Here is a 20,950-nt window from a genome sequence, read left to right on the forward strand (position 1 = left end):
AGATGAGTAAACGAACTTAACCCACTTGGCACCCCACTGCTTAAGTTAAACCGCGGAAAACAATACTGTTTGAAAATTCATGTATTTATTATTTTTACTTGAGCGAAAACCTCAACGTGAGATCACTCTGTATCAGAATTAACAGAAATCCAGTGACTGCCGAGAAAACGGTGTTGACCAACGAGCTGTTCAGCTCCAGGAGTCCCAGTGGCATAAGTTTATAGTCGAATGTGGACACCTGCAGCCAAAAGGAGTTGACAACTTGCTTGAAACGAACATCAGCATGCTGCAGATCGATGCGCTGCAAGAGATCTCCAGTTTTCTTGGTCTATAAATGATTGATACACTATAATATATACTTCCTCTTGTACTTACACATACCTCCTGCAGCATTTGACTGCTGATACGAGAGACCAGGATGAGTTCCATGAACGGCACCGAAAGGAACACCAACTGGACAATGGCTTGATACAGATCATAGGGCTCCTCCTCATTGATGTAGTAGTCGGCAATGGCCAGATATTGATTGTAAAATCCCATAGTGATGCCAATCAGATTCATGACCATCGATACGATCATGGACCAGTCGGTGAAGCGCAGATATCCCTTGGAGCAGGACGCAGTCACGACATACTTGAGGGCCAGCTCATCCAGACTGTCGGCCAGCTCGCAGAAGCGTTGCATGCGGTAGAAGGGCTTCTGCATTTCCATCTGCACTGGTGTCTGCAGCATGTTGGCCTCCCTGACAATGCAGCGTATCCGCTTATTGATGGCGGCAACTATTAGGTTGGCAATCACCAATCCACCAAAGAAGCAATTGTTCACTTGATTCGATATTATCAGAGGCATCATGGTTCGGACGGAGGCTATGATGGTCCATTCCATGTCCGGATGGGCTCTATGCTGGTAGAGCACCAGTGTGACGTACACAATCAACGGACACACCATCATCTTGAGGACACAGTGCAGGAGTGCCCGCCACACCATCATCATGGACACATCCAGGGCATTGGCAACAGGAAAGAGGGGAACACTGTTCTGGAAACGTACAATAGGTCCCGCGATGGCCCACTGTGTGACATAGTTGAGCAGGCAAACGCAGACATTCATGTAGCAGTATATCTTAATGGTATCCCTGCTGGTGATGCGGCCACTGGTGAACTCTTCATACACCTGCCGCACGTAGTAAACGGCAAAGCTCAAGCCCACCAAAATGCTGTACACAGCCACCGGCTTTGAGATTATAAACTTGGAACGCTTGAAGCTGAAGCGACCCCAGTAAATTCCGTAGAGAGTGTTCAGAAATATGGTCATGGTTAGACATGGCAGCACTATTTTACTGTGGATCTTCCAGCGGTCAAAACGACGTGGTAGTAACCTTTTTGTTGTGTAACCTTTCAGGATTCCCATTGTACTAAATTGGTTAGGAATCGTCGCTTGCACAGTGCCACTGATTTAATTGCCGTTTAATTACGCTTCGTCCTTATCGCTGATTTGTTGATATCTATCCATCGCATTTGCTTTGATGAGCCAAGTAATTTAAAATAACGATGTTCCATCGTATTAAGCCTAGTACGCGATGCACTAAGCTTTCGCTTGACTGACACAATATTAATATTTGTATGGAAACGATACAGACGCACATCTGTATTTCGGTCTATGCACAGAGGATCCTCGAATTGAGGCAATGTTTGAAATCTCAAGGCCTCCAATCAATGCAAAAACAAGTCCGAGTTGAAACATTCCATGCACACTCTCGTAACGTTTTATGCTATTTTTTTGGTTGACCTTTTTGTTGTAGTCTTACTTTGCGAGCAATCCAATAAAAGGGAGTCATGAAAACTAACCAGTCTTATTCAAAATTGATACACCAATGGGATAAAATCATATTTTTAGTACTGAGAATCCCAACTAGGTCGCAATTTCAAGCAGAATATCAAAATCGAGAAAAACATTGCATAGTTGCGTAATATTTATAAAATGAGAAGGTATATTTTTGGTATATTTTCTCGACAAATCCGCCGTCCGTATCGATATATCGATATAATATCAACAATCCCTAATACGAAAGAAAAGAAAACATTAAACTTGGAATGTGCTGTAAAATCGTCTCCGTGTGCCTGCAATTGCTACTTCGCGTCCGCCGTGTGTGTCAGTGAATAATCAAAAATGAGATAGAATCGGGAAAACCACAAGAAAGAGCTACCAAAGCAGCAGAGAAAAGCCACCCAAGCACCCCCTTAACGCTGCTGGTGCTTCTGCTGGCAACGTCAGCGGGCGAGCGGGCGAGTGGTCGAGAGGGACGAGCGGGCGTTGCTAATAATTTCTCCGGGGGCGCTCCGCTGGACAAAGTGTTTTGGTTAGCGTGCGCGTATAAATAAATAGCACTGAAAAATAGCAAATAGAAAGTGTATACCCCCACATGCCTGTGCCTGTGCCTGTGCCGCCAACCTGTGCCTGCGCCCCTGCCCCTACACGAGCCTGTTGTGTGCGCAATTTTCTGCGTTGAGCAATAGAGAACACAAGGTGCAAATATGTTTACCAAAAAATCGCATGCAGACGTTAAGAAGTCGACGGCCAAGCTGCAGGATTGCAAAAAGGATTCAGCCTCACGCCTGCGACATCTGCGCATGATATTGGGTAAGGTCTGAGGTCCCCAGAGGCGGAGGTAGAAAGGCCACTGCCCACACTGTGTTGACGTTGGATTTGCTGTTGTTCAGTGGTTCGAGTGTTAATTATTTCATAATTTATTTGCATTCATAGCAATGACAATGGCTTGGAACTGGTCGAAATGGAATGGTTTGTCCGAGCAGGTGGGCGTCGCTCAAGCCATTTTGAGTTCGCTCAATGACGTTCTGCCCACAGACCATCAGTTGGGCTGGGGGGGGCACAGCCGTAGCGATGGCCATTTCCTGTTGGGCGCAAAAGAACACAAAGCACAAACAAAAACACAGTTCTCGCTCTCTCTCCCGTTCCACGCTTCTCTGTTTTTCCAACGGGCAACATTAATGTATGCAAAAAGCAACACACAAATGGATCTACGATGCTCCGCTACTACGCTATGTGGCAATCATCGGGATGTGTGAAAACTTCACGTTAAATGAGAAACGAACAGAGCGCGCAAAAAGCTAGAGCCCAACGGCAGTGGCAACTGTGCTGTCGACGGGTTTCAGTTCCAAGTCGTGTACGTTAGATATGACCAACGAATGTGCTGTGCCGTGTGCCCTGCTTCTAGCCATAGCTTACTCCCTCCTCCTCCTTCTGCTTGACTCTGACTTTGAGTGGCTTTCTTTTTGTGTCACTGAACGAACGATTTCCAACAGGTGCCGTAGCTATTGCTCTCTTGGTTTCTGTTGCCTTTGTCCCTTGGCAAATTACACGCATTACACATTCTTCCCATTGCGCTGAGCGTTTCCAATTGTTGCTGGCTATTGTTGTTGTTGTTGTTGCCACACAATATTCATCATCATCAGTCAGCGCGCGGCAGACATCTTCGTTTTGGCCTTCTATGAAACCGGTTTCACAGAGGTTTCTTATTTGGCTTTTACTCTTTGTTTAGCTTTCTTCTGTTTTGCAGTGTGCCTTTTGCCGATGACAGCAGCCGGCACCACTGGCACCCCACACCCCACTCCAGCCCGCTGCCAACCCTCCCATGATTCATACCCACTGAGCACCCATCATAACGTGTTTTTATTTTATTATTTTTTGTGTAGCTTTAGTTGTTGTTGTTGTGCATCGTCATGCGTGGTTTTCCATAGATAATTCGCTAATGTTGATATTGACTGCCTGGATTGGATTTGCAGTCCCCAGTCCAACCTTCCCTCTCGCTTATCAGTGCGCCGGCAGGTGCTTCAGAAACTTCTGTTTTGCCCCTCTTATCGTTTACTTGTAGATAAATAGAAACCTTTGATGGATTGTATTTAAGCAATATGCAATTTGTACCACGCAATCTCCTAACAATTGCCCTCGTTTCTTTTTTCACCCTCTTTCTTTTGTAGATAATGTGGAGCTGGAGGAGTCCAAGTCGCTGTTCGAGACCAACTACAGCCATGTGTACTTCATACTCTACGACACCTTCATACAGGCGGAGGCGAACCTAAAGCAGAAAGGTAATTTCAACTTTAATTCTGAGTTCGTCGACAGTGCTCCAAATACGGAGTGCGTTGTGTTGGATAGTGGCCCAAATATGGAGTGTTTTTACCCTATACTATCCATGGGCTATTTGTAGTTTTTGTTGGTAATGAATGAGTATTTGTTTTATGTTTTAAGACTAGTTATAGAACAGAGTCCTAAAGGGAGAACAATTATAATTAAAACTGTAGTTTGTGGCCTTCCTTTTGGTACATTTGTAGCATTTCCCATAAGTGAAAGGATTTTCGTTTCAATATAATTTGTAGTATCAAAAGAGTATCCAAACTTCAGCATAAACGAATGTTTAACGTATCTCCCCTCTCTTTTTTTGGCCCACTTAAATTTGGTTAATTTTTCTGGGTATCTTTACCGACGATTTATTTTCGAGCAATTAAACAGCAAAGCAGAAAAGCAAACTGCGACGACCGTAAATGGCACTGGCACTGGGTCTGTGCTTCTTATTATGTTTGGGTTTACCATTAATCTTTATGCTTAGACCCCATTAAATAGCCGACAACAAATGAGATTTGTGTATGCAAAATATTCTAAATTGACTTCCATTCTTCTATTCTTTTACCCCCCCCCAACAAAATATCTTTCTTTCTCTCTCTCTCTATATATATTTTTCTCACTCTCTCTTTGTGTGTTTTTTGTAAATCCCCTAACTGGCAGAACTTCCGTTTCATATTGGTAAGTTTATGTGGTTTTTTGACACAAAATTGAATTTGCATCCTCCTCCCCCAAAGAACTTTCGTGCTTTGAATTCAGTTTTCATTATCCTCATGTGTCCATATGCCCACTCCTCTCTCTCTTTCACTCTCACTCTCTCTCTCTCTGTATTTATCTATTTATCTGCACCACATGCATCTTTTATCTTCTATCTGTATGTCTCCTGTGCTTGTCCACACATTGGAATGTTTAGCTAGAAGCAAAAAATGGGTTTTCAGCTTTGGTTTTTCATTGATTTCTAATCGAAACTTTATCATGCAGTTCACAAGGCACACCGCGAGGAGCTAGACGGTTCACTATGGCTGCTGGAGAAGATTCTGTGCCTGCTGCCAGAGCTGTTGGCACGTCGCTGGCAGTGTCACTCTCTCAGTCGCATTATGGCCAAGCTGTTGCATCTGGGCAACTCCCCAAAGCTGAGACGAGAAGGCGTCAGGTGAGTGCTGAGGCAACACAAAGCTCTCAAAGTTCTCCCCTAATCTCTGAATTCTTTCCTGCAGATATTTCCTGCTCTGGTATCAGACGCTGGGCGAGAATGCTCCCGGTTATGTGCATGCCATGTATGCGGATCTGATACCCGGTTTAATTGTCCCCCAAAAGGGCGTGCTGGGCCCCGACACGGAGTTCAGCGCCTCGGACTTTCTTACACATCCGAATATGAAGGCAGACGGTGGCATGGCCTCCGTCTTCCACGACAATGCCTTCTCCCATCCCGTGCAGAGCTCAGAGCTGATGGCACTGCTGCCGCCATCCTCCAGCGAGAAGTCAGCGCCGCCAGATCCCCGCGATGGACTCGAGGTGCTGCTCAATAGCATGGTCCACACGGCCGCGTGTCTGCGCTGGCGTGACAATCGCGCACAGAAGGACCATCGAGCCTTTGCCTTCCTGCTGCAACGTTTCATGGACGTCTTTCTGCCCGTCTTCTCGCCGAACTTCGATGTCACCTGCTCCATCTACAATCCCCGCCTGGATATGCCTGTGATGCGTTCCATCAACAAGAAGGACGAGGTCATGGCCTCCTGTGTGGTGGTTCTCATCAATTGGGTGTCGCGTTTCACCCACGAGCGTCTGCTCAGCCACCGTCTGGATTGCACGCTACACATCGAGGATGTGGATCATGTGCGCCTGCAGGGCTATCAGCAGGGACTGATCGTGCGGGACGTGTTCTACGTAAGCCGCGAGAACATCAACTTTGTCCACGAGGTCTACCGTCAGGCATTCCTCTTGAACTTCACCTCCAAGCCGCAGATTGAGGCCATACGCACGGCCATTGCGGTTTATAGGGACTGGATGACGGGCGAGACGCCGCCGCCGTTTCTGCTGGAGCCCAACGATGATCCGCCGCCTGCCTCGACAGCAGGTGGCACACCACGCAGCCAGCGTTTGCGCACGCCCTCGTATGTGGGCGCCATAGCGGGCTCCAAGGAGCAGTTGGCCGTGCGAGCCGGCAGGCAGAATGTGCTGCAGGTAAGGGACTTCCCTTTGAGAGTTCCTTGATCTGTTTTCATTGAGTATTTCTCTTCCAGGTGTTTGTCACGAATGCTGCCAATGTGTTCCTCGTGAATACGGCAAATCTGAACATTTGCTTCCCCGCTCGATCGCGCAATTATCGCTCCACGCCGCTGGAGGAGCAGACGGAGATCTGCAAGAAGGTTCTAAATGTCTATCGCACGATGGTTATGAACACGGACATGGACTCGCGTACGTGGGAGCAACTGCTGCTCGTTCTGCTGCAGGTTACCTCCGTGGTGCTGCATCAGAATCAACATCATCATGGTTCGACCGGCGGAGGTGGCGGCGGTGGCCCCAAGACCGCCACTCTGGGCGGCATCCTGGGCTCAGCCATTTTCCAGACGCTGATAGTCACGTGGATACGGGCACACACCAAAGTGCCCGTGAATGTGCTGCTCTGGGAGAAGTTCCTCAATGTCCTGCAGTCGCTGACGCATCGCGAGGAGCTCATTGTCGAGTGGAACAAAACGATACAGACGCTGACGCGTGTCTTCTCGCGCTACACCTACGGCATCAGTCTGCTCGACTTGCCGCTGGATCGTGTGGCAGAGAGTCGCGCGGAGAAGCGTCGCCGCATTGGGACCGTGTGGCAGGGATCGGGTGGCAGCAGCAGCACGGCCAATGGAGGACCCGCCGCTGGCTCGGCGATTGGCAGCAGCAGCGGGCATAATCGTCAACGCGAATCGCTGGTCGAGTCGAACAGCAGTCGCTCGGACGAGGCCACGCAGGTGGCACTGCTGCCCGCGGGGCACCACCAACGGCCGCACGGCCATCAGCACTCGCAATCGCAGGGCGGCACCGGGCACGGCTCGCGACCTGTGCCCCTCACACCCATGCTGAGCAGAAGCTATAGCGAGGGCAGCTTAGCGTCGGCGGCCAGAAACTCACGCATTCGCCGTCGCCGAGCAGTGACGCCCAAGCCGAAGCCTCTGCAACAGTCGCAGCAGCAGCTGCTGGGTGAGCATCGAATGCAGCAGTGCGGCGGAACAGCGAATGCGCAAGACTTGCGGCGCGCCATGTCGCTGGACTCGCTGGCAGCGATACCCTCGCGAAAGGGTGGCGAAGCGGACGAGACGGATAGCTACCAGGATGGCGACAATGAGAGTGGCGCTGGGTCGAGGAGTCCATCGCCAACGGCCAGCAGTGGAATAGAAGGGGGATCCATCAAGGACGCACAATTGCACATCGATGCGAGCCTGGATGATGCCAATTCCGGCAGCTATGGCAGCGGCAGTGGCTCGGGCAGTGTCTCCGGTCGTCGCTGCATCATACTCGGCGGCTCAGCCGAGGGCTGGCACCCGGACTCCACTTCCATCATGTGGAAGCGGATGCTGGGCGCCTTGGGCGATGTGAATCGCATACCGAAAGCGGATCTGCATGCCCAGGTGTTTATGCATTTGCTGGAGATGACACAGAATCTGATAAAGATCAAGCAGAATCAAGGGATATCCACGGACAACCAGAGCACACCGCCGCCACCCACACTTGTGCCGCCAATCGGGATTGTCGCACCCTGGTGCTATGGCTCCCTCACTCTGGATCGCTCCTTCAAGAAGGGCAAGCTGTGGGCGCTGCAATTGCTCTGCTCGCTGGCTCTGCACGGCGCCGTGGGTCGGCAGCAGTTTCCGCTGTTTTACCATGCGCTGCACCAGCTGCTGACTGGAGAGGATCGCGACCTCATCTATGCCATTCTCAAGTACTTGGAGGGACCGCGGCTGCTCAGTTTGCTGCTGCCGGGACACACGCTGCTGCTGCTCGATCTGGTGCATGCCAGCGCCATACTCCTCACCTCCCTGGAGGTCTCCCGCAGCACGCCGAGAGCCGAAGTGGCAGCTTTGCTGGGTTCCCTGCTCTGCTATCCCTCATCGCTGCTGCCGCGTCCTGTGCTGCAGCCCTCGCCACAGAAATTCGAGCTGATGGAGTGCCCGGATCTGCAAGATCACATACTCAACATTGTGCTGCGCTGTGCGCGTCGCGAGCCCTCGTCCAAGGCCCGCTGCATAGCCCTGTCCCAGCTGGGGCAGTGGCTGCTCCAGCGCCTCTCCCAGCCCTCAACGAACTCTGCCGCTGGCCGTGCAGCGCCCTTCCAGCAGGCAGTGCCACATCCCAAGGATGTCCATCCCAAAGAGTCGAAACATTTCAATCCGCGCATAAAGGAAGTGCTCCAGGTGCTGCTCCAGGCGCTCCAGTTCAAGCATCACACCATTGCCATGGTGGCCGTCGACTCACTGAAACTCTGTGCGGAGCGTGGACGTCAACTGGCGGCGATCGAGCGCGTGCCGCAGCTCATCATCACGGCGCTGTGCAAGGCGCTGGAGATTCAGAACGTTTCGAAGCCCAAGGACTCGGACAAGGTGGTTCTCACATCGCTGATGCTCTGCCTGGGGGAGTTCTGCATGGCAATACCCGCCGCCCTGATGCTGGCGCCGCTCAACGAGAATGGCGACACGCTGGTGCTGCAAGTGCTGCGCGTGCTACTGCAGGTGGCATCCGGTGCACCGCGTCACGAGCGCGTGAAACTGACTTCCGACGATGACTTCGATATGCACATTGCCCACGACGATCTGCAGGGCGATGGACGACTGCCGGAGGCCACGTACCAAACATCGGAGACCATTCAGGCGTGCATTACGGCCATCCGACTGTGCGCCAAGGCCGTGTCCATGCATCTGGTCACCCACATCGGTCACTTTCCCATGGGCATTGGCGCCTCGAGGCTCAGTTCGATGGTGGAGGAGCACGATGACATTGGCGGTGCGGCGCTGGGCAACCAGTTGGACTCTCGGCGCGACTCTGTGGATCTGCCGTCGGTGGTGAGTGCCCAAAATGTGCAGCTTTTCATGCTCAACTCGGGTCTGGTGGCCAGTTTCATAGAGCTACCCACGCTAAAGCTGCCCGGAGGCGGCATCACCGCGGGTCTGGTCACCGCCGAGAAGCAGGTGCGCGTGCTCATGCGAGATCTCAATGGGAAGGCCTGTTGGGATGCCTCCATTCTGTACTCGGAGCCGCGCAAGACGGAGGAGACCACGCAGCAGCGACCAACGCCCAAGCTGCATCATCACCAGCACCAGCAGCAGGCCCTCGACTCGATGGTGTCCTCCATGATGGGTGTGGAGATGCAGCCACCGCGTCACACGCTCCGCCATCGGCCGGCTGGAGTTTTGCCGCTGGCCAAGGACATGGCGCCGGACCTAGACCAGCTGGACGACATGCTGGCCTACATCGGGCACACCAGTCCCGAGTGTGTGGCCCCGAATGTCGCTCAACTGAATGCGCCGACCAGCAGTGCGCTGGGCAACAACCAGGAGGCACAAGCCATCTCTGTGATCCTGAATCAGCGCCTGCTCGAGCAGGAGTTTGTGATGCACACAGCCCGAGCGCATTCGCCAGCGTTGCGGCACGCGGGCTCCAGCTCTTCGCTGCAGCAACACGCAGGATCATCGTCTGTAGATCAGCGATCACTGCACTCGGCCTGCGCATCGTTTGACTCGCTGCCCACACGCACGGAGATGCCCTTCCAGTATTGCCGGTTGCTCTTCTCGCACCTGGGACTCGCTGGCTGGGAGAGGCGTTCGCGTACGCATCTGCTGCAGCGCACGGAGAAGCTGATGCGAGAGCTGCGGAATGTGGATCTACAAAAGTGCCGCGAAACGCACAAGATGGCCGTCATCTATGTGGCCGCCGGGCAGGAGGACAAGGGCAGTATACTGAGGAACACCAGCGGCAGCAGCACCTACGAGATGTTCATCTCGGCGCTGGGCTGGGAGATCGATTTGGAGACGCACAATGGCTTCTTGGGTGGACTGCCGCGACAGGGCTGCGGTGCCACGGCGCCCTACTATGCCACACCCTTCCTGGAGGTTGTCTACCATGTGGCCACCAGAATGCCCTCGGATTCATCGGAGGCAATGCTGCTGAAGACGCGTCATCTGGGCAACGATGAGGTGCACATTGTGTGGAGCGAACACCACAGGGACTACCGGCGTGACATTCTGCCCACAGAGTTCTGCGACGTTCTCATTGTTGTATATCCGCTGAGGAACGGCCTGTTCCGGGTGACTGTCAATCGGAAGCCGGAGGTGCCTTGGTTCGGGCCGCTGGCCAACGAGAGCGTTGTCAGTGGCGCCTGCCTGGCCACGCTCATCCGAGCGACAGCGATCAATGCCAGTCGAACGAAGCGCGCTGCCCTGCCGCTCTATCAGCAATTGTGAGTTCACAGCAGAAGCTTTTATCGAAGTATTTGAATGACTTTTGCTTAATTTTTTGCAGCTACGAGGAGCGCAATCGTTCGCTGGACAGCGTCTCGTCGCGATACAAGGAGAGCACCACCTTTGAGGACTTTGCCAGTCGCATCTACAACCCAATGCCGCTGTCCACGTTGGGAATGTTAAGGGAGTCGAATGCCAGCAGCTCAGCAGCGCCACTGGCCTCTGCACTGCTCGATCATAATCGCGCTTCAGTGAAGGGTAAGCAAAGCGAAGAGAATTCTGAAGATAATTTGATGGCTAACTGTTCTGCTTGCAGGTTGGGTACAGGCTTCCATTGATTCGGGGCCCATGCTGGGCATTGCCCCATCTGCCTCGGCAGGCTCAACGGCGGCCATGGAGGCGGCGGCAGCCAGCAGCATGACATCTGCCTCGCCACGCGGTCCCCGCAAGCTGGGCGCACCATTCAAGAGTGTGACTAAAAAGCATTCGCTGCAGCAGATTGTCATTGGCGGTGGCAGCGTCAGTGCCAGTGGGGATACACCGCCCGAGAGTCCAACAATGCCGCAACGACGCTTTAAATAATATTTCTCGTATTCTTTCGATGCCCAATACTAACATTCCCCCCCAGCCAACCGCCGCCCTAACAGTTTGTTCCAGGCGATGCACAATCCCACGATGCAGAGATGCCACAGTCCAGATTCCCAGAGAGTCCTGCGACAAAAGTATTTTGCGAAACACGTTTCCTCCTATGTTAATTATTGTAATTTATTTCTTTAATCGCTTTCCATTTAGTCTAACTAATCAATGTATTTAACTATTTATTTGTTTGCTGCACTCTCTTCCCCGCTCCATTTCCAAGATCACATTGTGTTTTAAGTACTTGTGAATTTTATTTAGTTTACTTTTTACACACATCTACGAGATATTTATCTATATATCTTTTTACGTATTTATTGATGATTTATCGCTACCATGTTACGTCCACTCAAATGATTTGAAATTATGTATTTAAACGCTGCACTCAATTATGTTCATGATGGTACGATTTATAGAATTAATTTAATTTGATTTGATGTTAGCCTTAAGTGCAATGTTTAATGGTTTCATTTGCATTTTGTTTAGCAGTTAAGTGTGCGTTTAAATTCAAAGCAAACTGTTATGCAATACCTTTATTTTTTAAACATAATTGCATGTTAAATATTTTAACAAATTCAAAGAATTCGAAATTCGCACAAAATGCAAGAATAATCAAAAAAGAAATTTGAAAATCCAATATTTAGGCATAAGTATAAGTCTCTTTGTAATGGTAACTTGCTCTGCTGCCCGTTTTAAAAGCAAACATCAACTACTAGTATTATATAACTGAGCTCTAAGTATAGATATATATATAACCCCCACCCCACCACCCCCCTAGACTTAAGCATATACCCCTCTCCTCTTACTCTTTGCGAAAAAACATTGTTCAAACCCAAAAGGCCTTTTATTTGTGTGTGTGTGTGTGCGTGAAATTGTTACATGGATGATTTATTAACAAACTGTAGAGATTACGTTGTGTATATCTTTCGCTTTGTTTCCAACGAATTGAATTGATCAAATTGATATATTTATATATATTTACAATGCATACACAAACAAAATATATGTTAATTTTTTGTATACTTAAAAATGTAATTACGGGCAACTGTAAAGTGAATTGCAATGTGTTTTTTGTTGCACAAAAATGTTTTATGAAATCTGTAGTCGAATTAACACACAATTAACATTTAAGGAAATTTTTGTAAGAGCAAAAACGAGAAACGCAGAAACGATCGAAAATCGAAGAGCAAAAGGTAGCAAAGTATGTGAAAAATTTGTAACTAACATCCAAGTAAATGGCGTTATATACAACCTATGTACATTTACAATTGCAATATACTTATGATATTTACTAATTTATTTGAGAAAACAAACGCGAGTATTTTTTCGTATAATAAATAACAAAATGAAAACCAAAAAAAAAGAAAAGAGTTTAGACGCGTCCACTCCCTGCTGGGCCTTCCCTCAGGTGTGCTTCTGGGCCAGATGTTTTAGAACATTTTTGTGGTAATTAAAGGACACGCAATCGTCCTGCTGACACTCATTTGGCTTGGCACAGACACTCTGGCGGGGTCATTGGCTTGGTATCCCTTTTTAGGGGTGGCAATGCACCCTCATACTGCAGACTAGACAAACTGGCTGGCTGCCTGGCTGGGGATCTCTCGTTCTGTTGTAACCACCGTCGGCTAGTGACGCCATCAAATTAGAATTTATTCCCCCGGTACAGAAATGCCCCTAATGGTCTGTCGCTGCTGCTTGGCTGCCGCACAGTTCTCGTCGAGCGGTCGTGTCGTGTGAACGTCTTTCCTACTGCCACTGCCACTTCAGTGCCGTTGCGTCGTTTCATTTCCAAAGATAAACTCAAGTCGCGAATCGAAATGCGCAGCCAAGTTTTAGGCTTTTGCATAGCCATTTTGCTAATTGTTTGCCTCATGTAAACCAGACTATAATTAGATGTGACATTAGATGTGCCAGAGAGATCTGCCGGAGATCTCTTACCCATAGCGAGATGGGCCGGACGCCACAGAGGATACGCAGGATAGGCGACAGCCTGGAGATGCTAACGCGTGAGGCTCGTCGAGAGGTGGTGCGCTGTGAACGTAAGTGGAAAATCGCACATACGCCGCGTTGAGACACGGTCGATTGCATCACCTTATGGACTGTGAACCTCCGCTCCTTGGGATGGAGCAACTTCTCTGATCGATTAGCAATCATAATTCCCCCTCATGGTATTCTCCACTTTGTTTGTTTACGGGTATCTGCTGTCTATGCCGCTGTAATAAATTCATGAAATGTCGCACTGCCTGTAGGCCCCCATTGTGGATTTGCATAAACAGGCGACGTCATCGCCGATTTCAACATTGAAGCATGGAACCCCAATTTGCATGTGTATCCACTTATAGGTGGAAGCCCTATTATGATGTGCTGTGTGTGTGTGTCATTCTGTTTACTTGTGAGTTGTCTGCTCCATTTGGGAAATCGCTAACAACAAATATTTGCAAATGGCTGTGAAAAGTTATCTAGATTAAATAGCGGAACGTAGGACAATATCTACATATACAATCTGGCAGTTAAAGATAAACTGCAGGGAAATTTAAGAGTGAAATGAAATGGAAGTTGGTAAATGGAATTGTCTGTTTTAAGTCCTTGAAGTGTGAAAGAAATGACCACGACTACAAATTTACGAGCAGTTGTTCATTCAAATGTTGTCTACATAAATCGTTTCTATGGTGCCATGTACTAGCTATAATTTACATAGTCAAATGTAGACCCACCACGCCGCTGCGTCTGCTTGAACTTCTCTTTTGGTCTTTAGATTTTCTGCTTTTTTAATAACACATGTAAGACACATGTCCATCCAAATTAAACATAGATCAATGAAACTTCTTTCGTAGGAACTAACATCGAAAAAGTTTCATTGAATTGTTTACTAAACATACATAAATATTTAATGACATTACTTTATTGTTCCCAAATGAAAATTATTCAAATTAAAATGGGTAAAAGCCTTTAAAATAATGCCCCTGTGACCGCAATGTGTCCCTGGAGGGGCGAGCAGATGAAGTTTCAGCTAGATGCCTGCCAGGCACGCGATTTGTGGGATACTTTATACACACACACACACTCTCTTTCAAAAGCAAGTCCTTGGGCCTTGTGGCCGCTAATTAAGCTCACCTTGGACATGAAAAAAGCGGCGTGTTTTTTCAAGGTCATCGTCGATAATTGCGTCCATGGCAACAGTCGAAAAAGCCGAAACAAAATGAAATACACGTGGAGCAGCAGGACCTGGGATGATTATTGTTTGACTAAGTGTTTAATGCATGTTTCTATTTAAGGATAAAACTAACAAATAAGTGATATACATTTTGGTTATTTGCCTATAAGTGAGACTAATCTGTAATGTGGTTATCGTGGCAGGGAAACGCGAAAATAAATGTATAAAGTTGTGGCCTACGACCATTAGTATGGGAACCTCCGAGTCTTTCAACTCGATGATAAGCTTGTTTTGAAGGGAACAGTAAATATAATTAACTATAGAGTGTTGATAAAGTGTGTGACTTTATTTATAGAGTAAGTACAAGTAAAGAACAGTTCAAAGAAATATGTATGGATCAGGCGTGGGGAAAACTTGATGGGTTCCTGGTTACAGTGTGGATTGAAGCAGTAACAAGAGCAAGCAGAAGTATGTACATGGAATCAAGTCCGTCTATCAGAGCTTTAAATGTACTTATGTACATACATATATTTATTGTAGTTGAACTCGGACTACGCATTATTATTTTTAAATAATATTTAAATATAAACAACGTCTTCTACTCCCACTCTCACAATCATAATCCAAGAAAACATCAACACAAAAAAGTTTTTAAATACAAAACAAGAGGTACATACAAAAACAACAATAGACAAAACAAAACAATCAGTTCCGTTCCGTTCCTCCTATTCCCACGCACAAAAACTTCACCCCCGCACCCAGCAACCCAACGAGGGCAACGAGTGCGAAAACAACAAAATCGTAGGAACCGAACCAAAACAGAAACAAGAAAGAAGCGAAACCTACAAAAAATAACATGTTTGTGTTGGTAGGCGGGGGTAAGGTGGGGGAGCAACTAGTTGCAAAACGGAGAAATCAAAACAAAACCGAAGACGCTCTCTTTCCCACGAGAGTGCCAAAGAAACAGAAAGCTAGAGAGAGACACACATGAAGAGAGAGCGGCATATTGTTGTACGGTGCCCAAGGTGAATTTATACAGGGTGGCCTCTGTCATTGCCTCTCTCTCTCTTTCTTGATAACGGTGGATATTTGCCAATTGGGCATATTCTGTGCCCTCGGCTTAGGATAGGTTCTCCCACATATTTTTCACACAACGATGACTAACAATTTGTTATTCCGCTTGGATTTCTGTTTAATTTCTGTATCAATGTAGCAGATCTGACAGAATGCTTCAAAATTCGTTGGGCTATATCATAATTTAATCATACACTCGTACATAGCTGCCCTCTAGCAGTAAAGCTGCATAAGAAGCTCGAAACTCAGAAAATGCTCCACCGCCAACTAATACACCTTTTTTGTCAGGCAGAGTGAACGAAAAATACACAAACAAATGTACATACATATATACAGTCAGCTGGAGAACGCTCCATTGCTCGTCGTTGCTGTCGTTGCTGGCTTCGTCGCCGCCTCAGTGGCTGAAACATTCACGAACGACACAGTCGGTCGGTCGCTAACGGAGTTCGCTTCAAAATTTCATTCTTTCGGCGTCGTTCTCCTCTTCACGGGTTGGGGGCTTCGGCAATTAACGGTGTCTTTTGCTTGAAACGATTTATGCAAATCAAAGAGATATCAATATCAATGTAATAACAAATAAACAAAAAAGAACAAGATTCGAAAAAGACACTACGGAATGACCTTGAACTGTTTGTGTTTGTGTGTGTGTTGGCCGGGAATTGTGAATTCAAAACGATTGACGCTTTTCCCAGCCGAAATCCCCCCATGTCCCAAAAAAAAACACGGACATGCCATGAGCCCCTGGCGCTAATTAGAGTAGACATTCGAGAACGAGCTCAAAAAAGGTGTTAAATTCGGTTTCGCTACGCATACGTAATGCGGCATGCAAATAGAAATTGAAAATTGAAAAGCTGAACCTCTGTTGGTGTGCCAAATGTAAATTGATAGCCAAAGGTGTTCCGAATCCAATTGAAATAACTTTCGCACAAGCACAGGCAAACACAAACGCCATTTGTCTTCTCCCACATTAATTCCAAATCAATTAATTTCAATTATTCCAATCGCTCAACGGCACAGAGCAAAAAAACAAAAAAATTAGAGAAAAAAAAATATAAAATGTTCTCTTCTGCTTGATTGAATTTGGTTTACGTTCGAAATTTACTTGCCTGTCTGTAAAATTGTTTATTGTTTTCCTAATAAATTTCTGTGCGCTTATTTTTAATGTTTTCTGCCAGTTGGCTCCATAAATATCATAGCCCGTTTGGACCATAAAAAACGACCATAAAACGGCCAACTGTGAGGTAAAAACTATTTTCCACTTTAGGCTGGACAAAAGCGTGAACAAATCTGCACACAAAAGATGTGCTAACCATGTGAAAAACGTTATAAATAAATATAATTCAAACTATATTTGATAAACTCTGGCATCCTACGGAAGCCGCAACCACACAGCCAGAGGGAGAGAGCGAAATAATCCCAACAATTCCTACATAATAAATCACATAAAAAACATGCTACAATGGAGCTGATAAAAAAGTACAAACAGGGAAAGCTCACAACTGGCGATATACGCAATCTGAACCGTACGTTGATTCATTCACTTATTCGCTTAGATATTCATTTCCAAACACATTCTATGTATAATTATGTACAACATTCAGTTGGCCCTTGGTCGCCCTTAGTTCTGGCCTGGGCATATTTTTAGGGCAGCCTTCACGGCCGCAAGAGGAAGGTGAAACCCAAGCTAAAATAAAACTAAAAATTATATTCCAAAACAACATTTCGAATGTCAAATTTTCAAACAGCGGATGGCGGCGATTCCCCATGGCATTGACAGACAATGTTCGAATCAATTATTGTAAGACTCAGGTTTGGGTTTGCTGTGTCCATCAGTCACGGTGGCTGCTCTGCAAGGGGCGCGTCTTTCAGCATCAATAAATAGTCCGAGTAAATTGTGCGAGTAGCTGGCAAAATGTTTGGAAAATTCACAGATGCTGCGACGGGGGAACAGTGGGGCAAAGTCAATGGGAAGGTCATGAAATCTCCATATAAATCTGCTTCTCTTTCGCTGTTTTTTGTTAGTTGTCTTACAAGCAGGTGCTGATTTAACATCCAAGAGACAGCCTCATGTATCACCCATTTCCCCCACTGTAATGTGCTAATTATTGTGTCTTTTTTTATACCCGCAATCGACCCAATCAAAAGGTGCTAAATGCTGCCCTAAAGCCTTTGGGCAAGTGTGCTAATATTAAGTTCGTTTCGCTTGCTTATAAACAATTTCGCACATTGCTTCCTCTTTTGCTCTGACGCTGGGTACAGACCTCCTGCCCCGAATTGTTAATAAACATTCAAGTTGTTGCATCTCTTGGCCCGCTGCTAAGTGGTGGCAAAATGTTTGTTTGAGTGGGCGCCATCAGAAATACGCATACGCCATGTGCTTACTGTTAATGGCACTAACATATTGGCTTGAGTGCAAAACTTCCGGGGCCAATTAGAGCAGCAAACAAACACTGTAAGTAGGAGAAATTGTTAACAGCTTTAGGGAATGGAAACTTCCGTACAATTTCTCGATCGTATCATCGTTTTAGTAATCTTTATTTATAGTTTGCTTTACAAAGCTCCTACTCTTTGGGCCATATTTCGCTACCAAAACTGGCCAAAAGCGGTTAGCCTACCGCTAACGACTCACAAAACTTCGTGCTTGCCCGCACCCAGTGCCCAGAACCAGACCCAGTCCCGCAGAGATGAGGGGCCACATGATGTCATGCCACAGAGAGACCGAGAGCGACTGTCCCACTCTCTGGGGGATCGTGCAACGTACAGTAAATGGTCTCTGTTCGTGTGTGCTGGTGTCTGTGCCCATCCAAATAGCAGAACACAAAAAAAAGAACACAAACCATTCCGCTTAATGCGTTCAAAGCACTTGGGGCATGAAAATTGTGGAACCATTTCGAGATCTCTGTAGCTATGATATACGAGTGGTGTATGGGAAATTGTAAAACTCATCTGTCTGTAAAAATGTAATTGGTAATATGACATGAGACCCACTGCATGCTTTTCCGCATATCTTGGCATCGTATATTTTCCCGCGAATCTGTTTGTTGACTCTGCAGTGCTCTGTATACATATTTTGTACATATTTTGTTCTTTTGTTTAATTTGTGCGAGTATCCAGAATCATGTGAAATGAAAGCATTTGGGAGGGGAATATTTTTTGCATCAATTGAAATGAATTTTATTGGCCAGCAGTCACGATATCGACGTCATCTTGAATTTGTTCATTCGGAATGATATCATAGCCGCAGATATAACCTCACGCACACACAGAGCAACTCAGACTGAGTTCACAGTTAACTGAATCTTACAAGCAAAACAAAAACAAAACAACAAAGCACCAAATAAATTATTTAACCCACCTTGGCCGCCGCTCCAGCCCAAAAACTTGTCCCACAAAAACATAGCGCGAGAAAATAATATTTCATCTCTTGTGGCTCTAACCTTCTACCAGTCGCTTACATGCCCCGCACAATATTTCATTCGTTCTATGAATAGCATTCATAATGTCGTAATCCATTATTCGCAATGTTTGTATATGATCTACGCGATCAAACGGCTCCTTGCAGATCCATAAACAAATAGTTGATTTTCCAAATATAGCTCTCTGCCTGCTTGAGCTGTTGTTAATTTCCAATTCAAATTTGTCAGCGGCTCTTTTGTTGTGACAATGTGCATGAAATGCTTAATAATGGCAGAGGTTATTTTTATGATTTCATTATCACCATTAGAGACATAATTGAAAGGGGGAAAGCAAGTTAAATGAAGGGAGAAGAGAGTTAAATGGGGTTTGGCGAAGAAGGAACTCTTTGCACCCATCATAGTTATAGATTCACCTGTAAACCCTTTCTTTTATTTACCTAAATTTCATATTTTTCTTCCCTTTTAGACACCGTGATATGTCTTATGATACTCGTTGCAATATTCTCCATTATATGGAGCATTTCGCTGCACATGATATCGGGGGATCTGTACGAGGGAATTGTCAGTGCCAAACTCATCTTTCGTGAGCGCAACTTTGATCAAATGGATAATCGCAGCAAGGAGATTCTACATCGGGATTACATCAAGGCCACACAGCAGGCCTATGGAGCTAAATATTCCGTCCAGGATGTCGCACCCGAATCGCTGCAGAGCGAGAGCCGTAAGAGATTTCAGGGGAATCCACTGTAAACACATTCTAAATGTGCATTTTCCTTTGCAGAACCCACAAAGCCAACCTTCAAGATCCCACATATCTACGAGTCGAGGGAGAACCGCCCCAGGTTGGAGCGTCTCATAGCTGACAATAAAGAGGAGCAATCGCAGACCACCACGCAGGCGCCAACTCCAAAAATTGTCTTCAATGCGGAGGCAGATCGTCAGTTCCTCGCCAGCAGTAAGCTTTCGATCATGCCACCCTTTTGGTCTTCGATCTTTTATAAGCATTTTCTCCCCCCAGTGGCCCTCGATGCACATGCCACGTTTTGGAATCCCGGCATTGGCGCACAATTTGTCTATGCATTTCCTCTCATATCAGAGATTGTGGCCATCATCTGGACAGCCATGTGCCTGATCTTCCAGACGGGCAGCAAAAAGAATTCGTAAGTGTTTGAACCTCTTCTCTGTAACTTTTGCCTCAATTCAAACTCAATCTTAATTCCTTGCAGTGTCCTGCCCAAACCCTGGCGCATTGTAGTGCCTTCCATCATCATTTTCTCCGTTATGAGCCTGGGAAGTGTACTCTACACCATCCTAACCAACGGACACCTGAAGCAATTGTGCGGACAACTGCGCGAGAATCTCACCGATCCCACAGCCATCAGCTGCGGGGATGCCATCGCCCTGCTGCGGCCCATCGTCCATGAGCACAATGTCTCCCATGACACGTATCTGCAGCTCTTCCGTTGCAGCTATGTGATCGGCATGGTGCTGTGGCTCATGGCCCTGCTGGTGATGGTGCTGCGGTTCATCTTCGCCGTGGACTTTCAGCTGGTGGACATCGATGAGATGTTCGAGCATCGGCCGAGCACCGTTTTCCAGACTCCCATTCAGCCCGTCTACAGGGAGATAGTGCAGCAGAGCAGTCCGCAGCATCAGCAGCAGACGCAGCAGACGCAGCTGAGGCCCAGGTCCGAGGAGGACTATCAGAGTGCCAGGTCGCACTTGAGTGAAGTGGCGCTGCCGCTGCTGGATGGACAGCCACAAGTCTCGGTTCGAGCCACCAGTTTGGCCTAAGGCGTGGCAGCAGAATTGGCAATCTCAGGTTTATATTTATTCTTACATCGAGGGGGAATCATCTCCTTCAATCAGAATTTAGTCTAAGTTTTAGCATTCTCCTCTAGCTGGAGTCTTTAGTGAATAGTTTTCTGATATTTTCAATGTTTTATAGCTAAGCGAACTCGTGCCTCGAAGTCAGAATTAATTTGTAGTGTGAAAAATGTCGCTTGACTGAAGAAAAAGGGGAAAAATGGGAATTACTTAGATGATTTTGGTGTCAATTATATGGCTCTTGATATTGCGAAAATTTCACATAC

General features: G+C 47.1%; 3 protein-coding genes across 5 annotated transcripts; 2 read left to right on the forward strand and 1 right to left on the reverse strand.

Annotated features, from left to right (window-relative positions):
- Nucleotides 1–86: 86 nt before the first annotated feature.
- LOC117899223 (putative gustatory receptor 97a) lies at nucleotides 87–1,410 on the reverse strand. The gene is made up of 2 exons (XM_034809097.1): nucleotides 382–1,410; nucleotides 87–328 (listed from the first exon to the last, which is right to left on the reverse strand). Exons 1-2 carry the CDS (start codon nucleotides 1,408–1,410, stop codon nucleotides 95–97), a joined length of 1,263 nt encoding a protein of 420 aa, XP_034664988.1. The 3' UTR covers nucleotides 87–94.
- A 647-nt stretch (nucleotides 1,411–2,057) lies between these two features.
- Nucleotides 2,058–12,491, forward strand: LOC117899335 (probable Rho GTPase-activating protein CG5521). Of its 2 annotated transcripts, XM_034809272.1 has the most exons (8): nucleotides 2,058–2,640; nucleotides 3,999–4,109; nucleotides 4,804–4,821; nucleotides 5,122–5,293; nucleotides 5,358–6,324; nucleotides 6,384–10,576; nucleotides 10,639–10,835; nucleotides 10,894–12,491. In XM_034809272.1, the coding sequence occupies exons 1-8, from the start codon at nucleotides 2,535–2,537 to the stop codon at nucleotides 11,157–11,159; spliced, it is 6,030 nt and encodes a 2,009-aa protein (XP_034665163.1). In that variant the 5' UTR covers nucleotides 2,058–2,534; the 3' UTR covers nucleotides 11,160–12,491. The 2 variants fall into 2 exon arrangements, with proteins under 2 accessions (XP_034665163.1, XP_034665164.1); XM_034809273.1 differs by lacking the exon at nucleotides 4,804–4,821.
- A 439-nt stretch (nucleotides 12,492–12,930) lies between these two features.
- LOC117899352 lies at nucleotides 12,931–20,703 on the forward strand. 2 transcript variants are annotated; one of them, XM_034809320.1, is made up of 6 exons: nucleotides 15,838–16,007; nucleotides 16,617–16,964; nucleotides 19,324–19,578; nucleotides 19,639–19,812; nucleotides 19,876–20,017; nucleotides 20,084–20,703. In XM_034809320.1, the coding sequence occupies exons 2-6, from the start codon at nucleotides 16,901–16,903 to the stop codon at nucleotides 20,649–20,651; spliced, it is 1,203 nt and encodes a 400-aa protein (XP_034665211.1). In that variant the 5' UTR covers nucleotides 15,838–16,007; nucleotides 16,617–16,900; the 3' UTR covers nucleotides 20,652–20,703. The 2 variants fall into 2 exon arrangements, with proteins under 2 accessions (XP_034665210.1, XP_034665211.1); XM_034809319.1 differs by lacking the exons at nucleotides 15,838–16,007; nucleotides 16,617–16,964 and adding an exon at nucleotides 12,931–13,252.
- The last annotated feature ends 247 nt before the right edge of the window (nucleotides 20,704–20,950 follow it).

Source organism: Drosophila subobscura, chromosome O (assembly GCF_008121235.1).
Source record: "Drosophila subobscura isolate 14011-0131.10 chromosome O, UCBerk_Dsub_1.0, whole genome shotgun sequence".
NCBI classification, from domain to species: domain Eukaryota; kingdom Metazoa; phylum Arthropoda; class Insecta; order Diptera; family Drosophilidae; genus Drosophila; species Drosophila subobscura.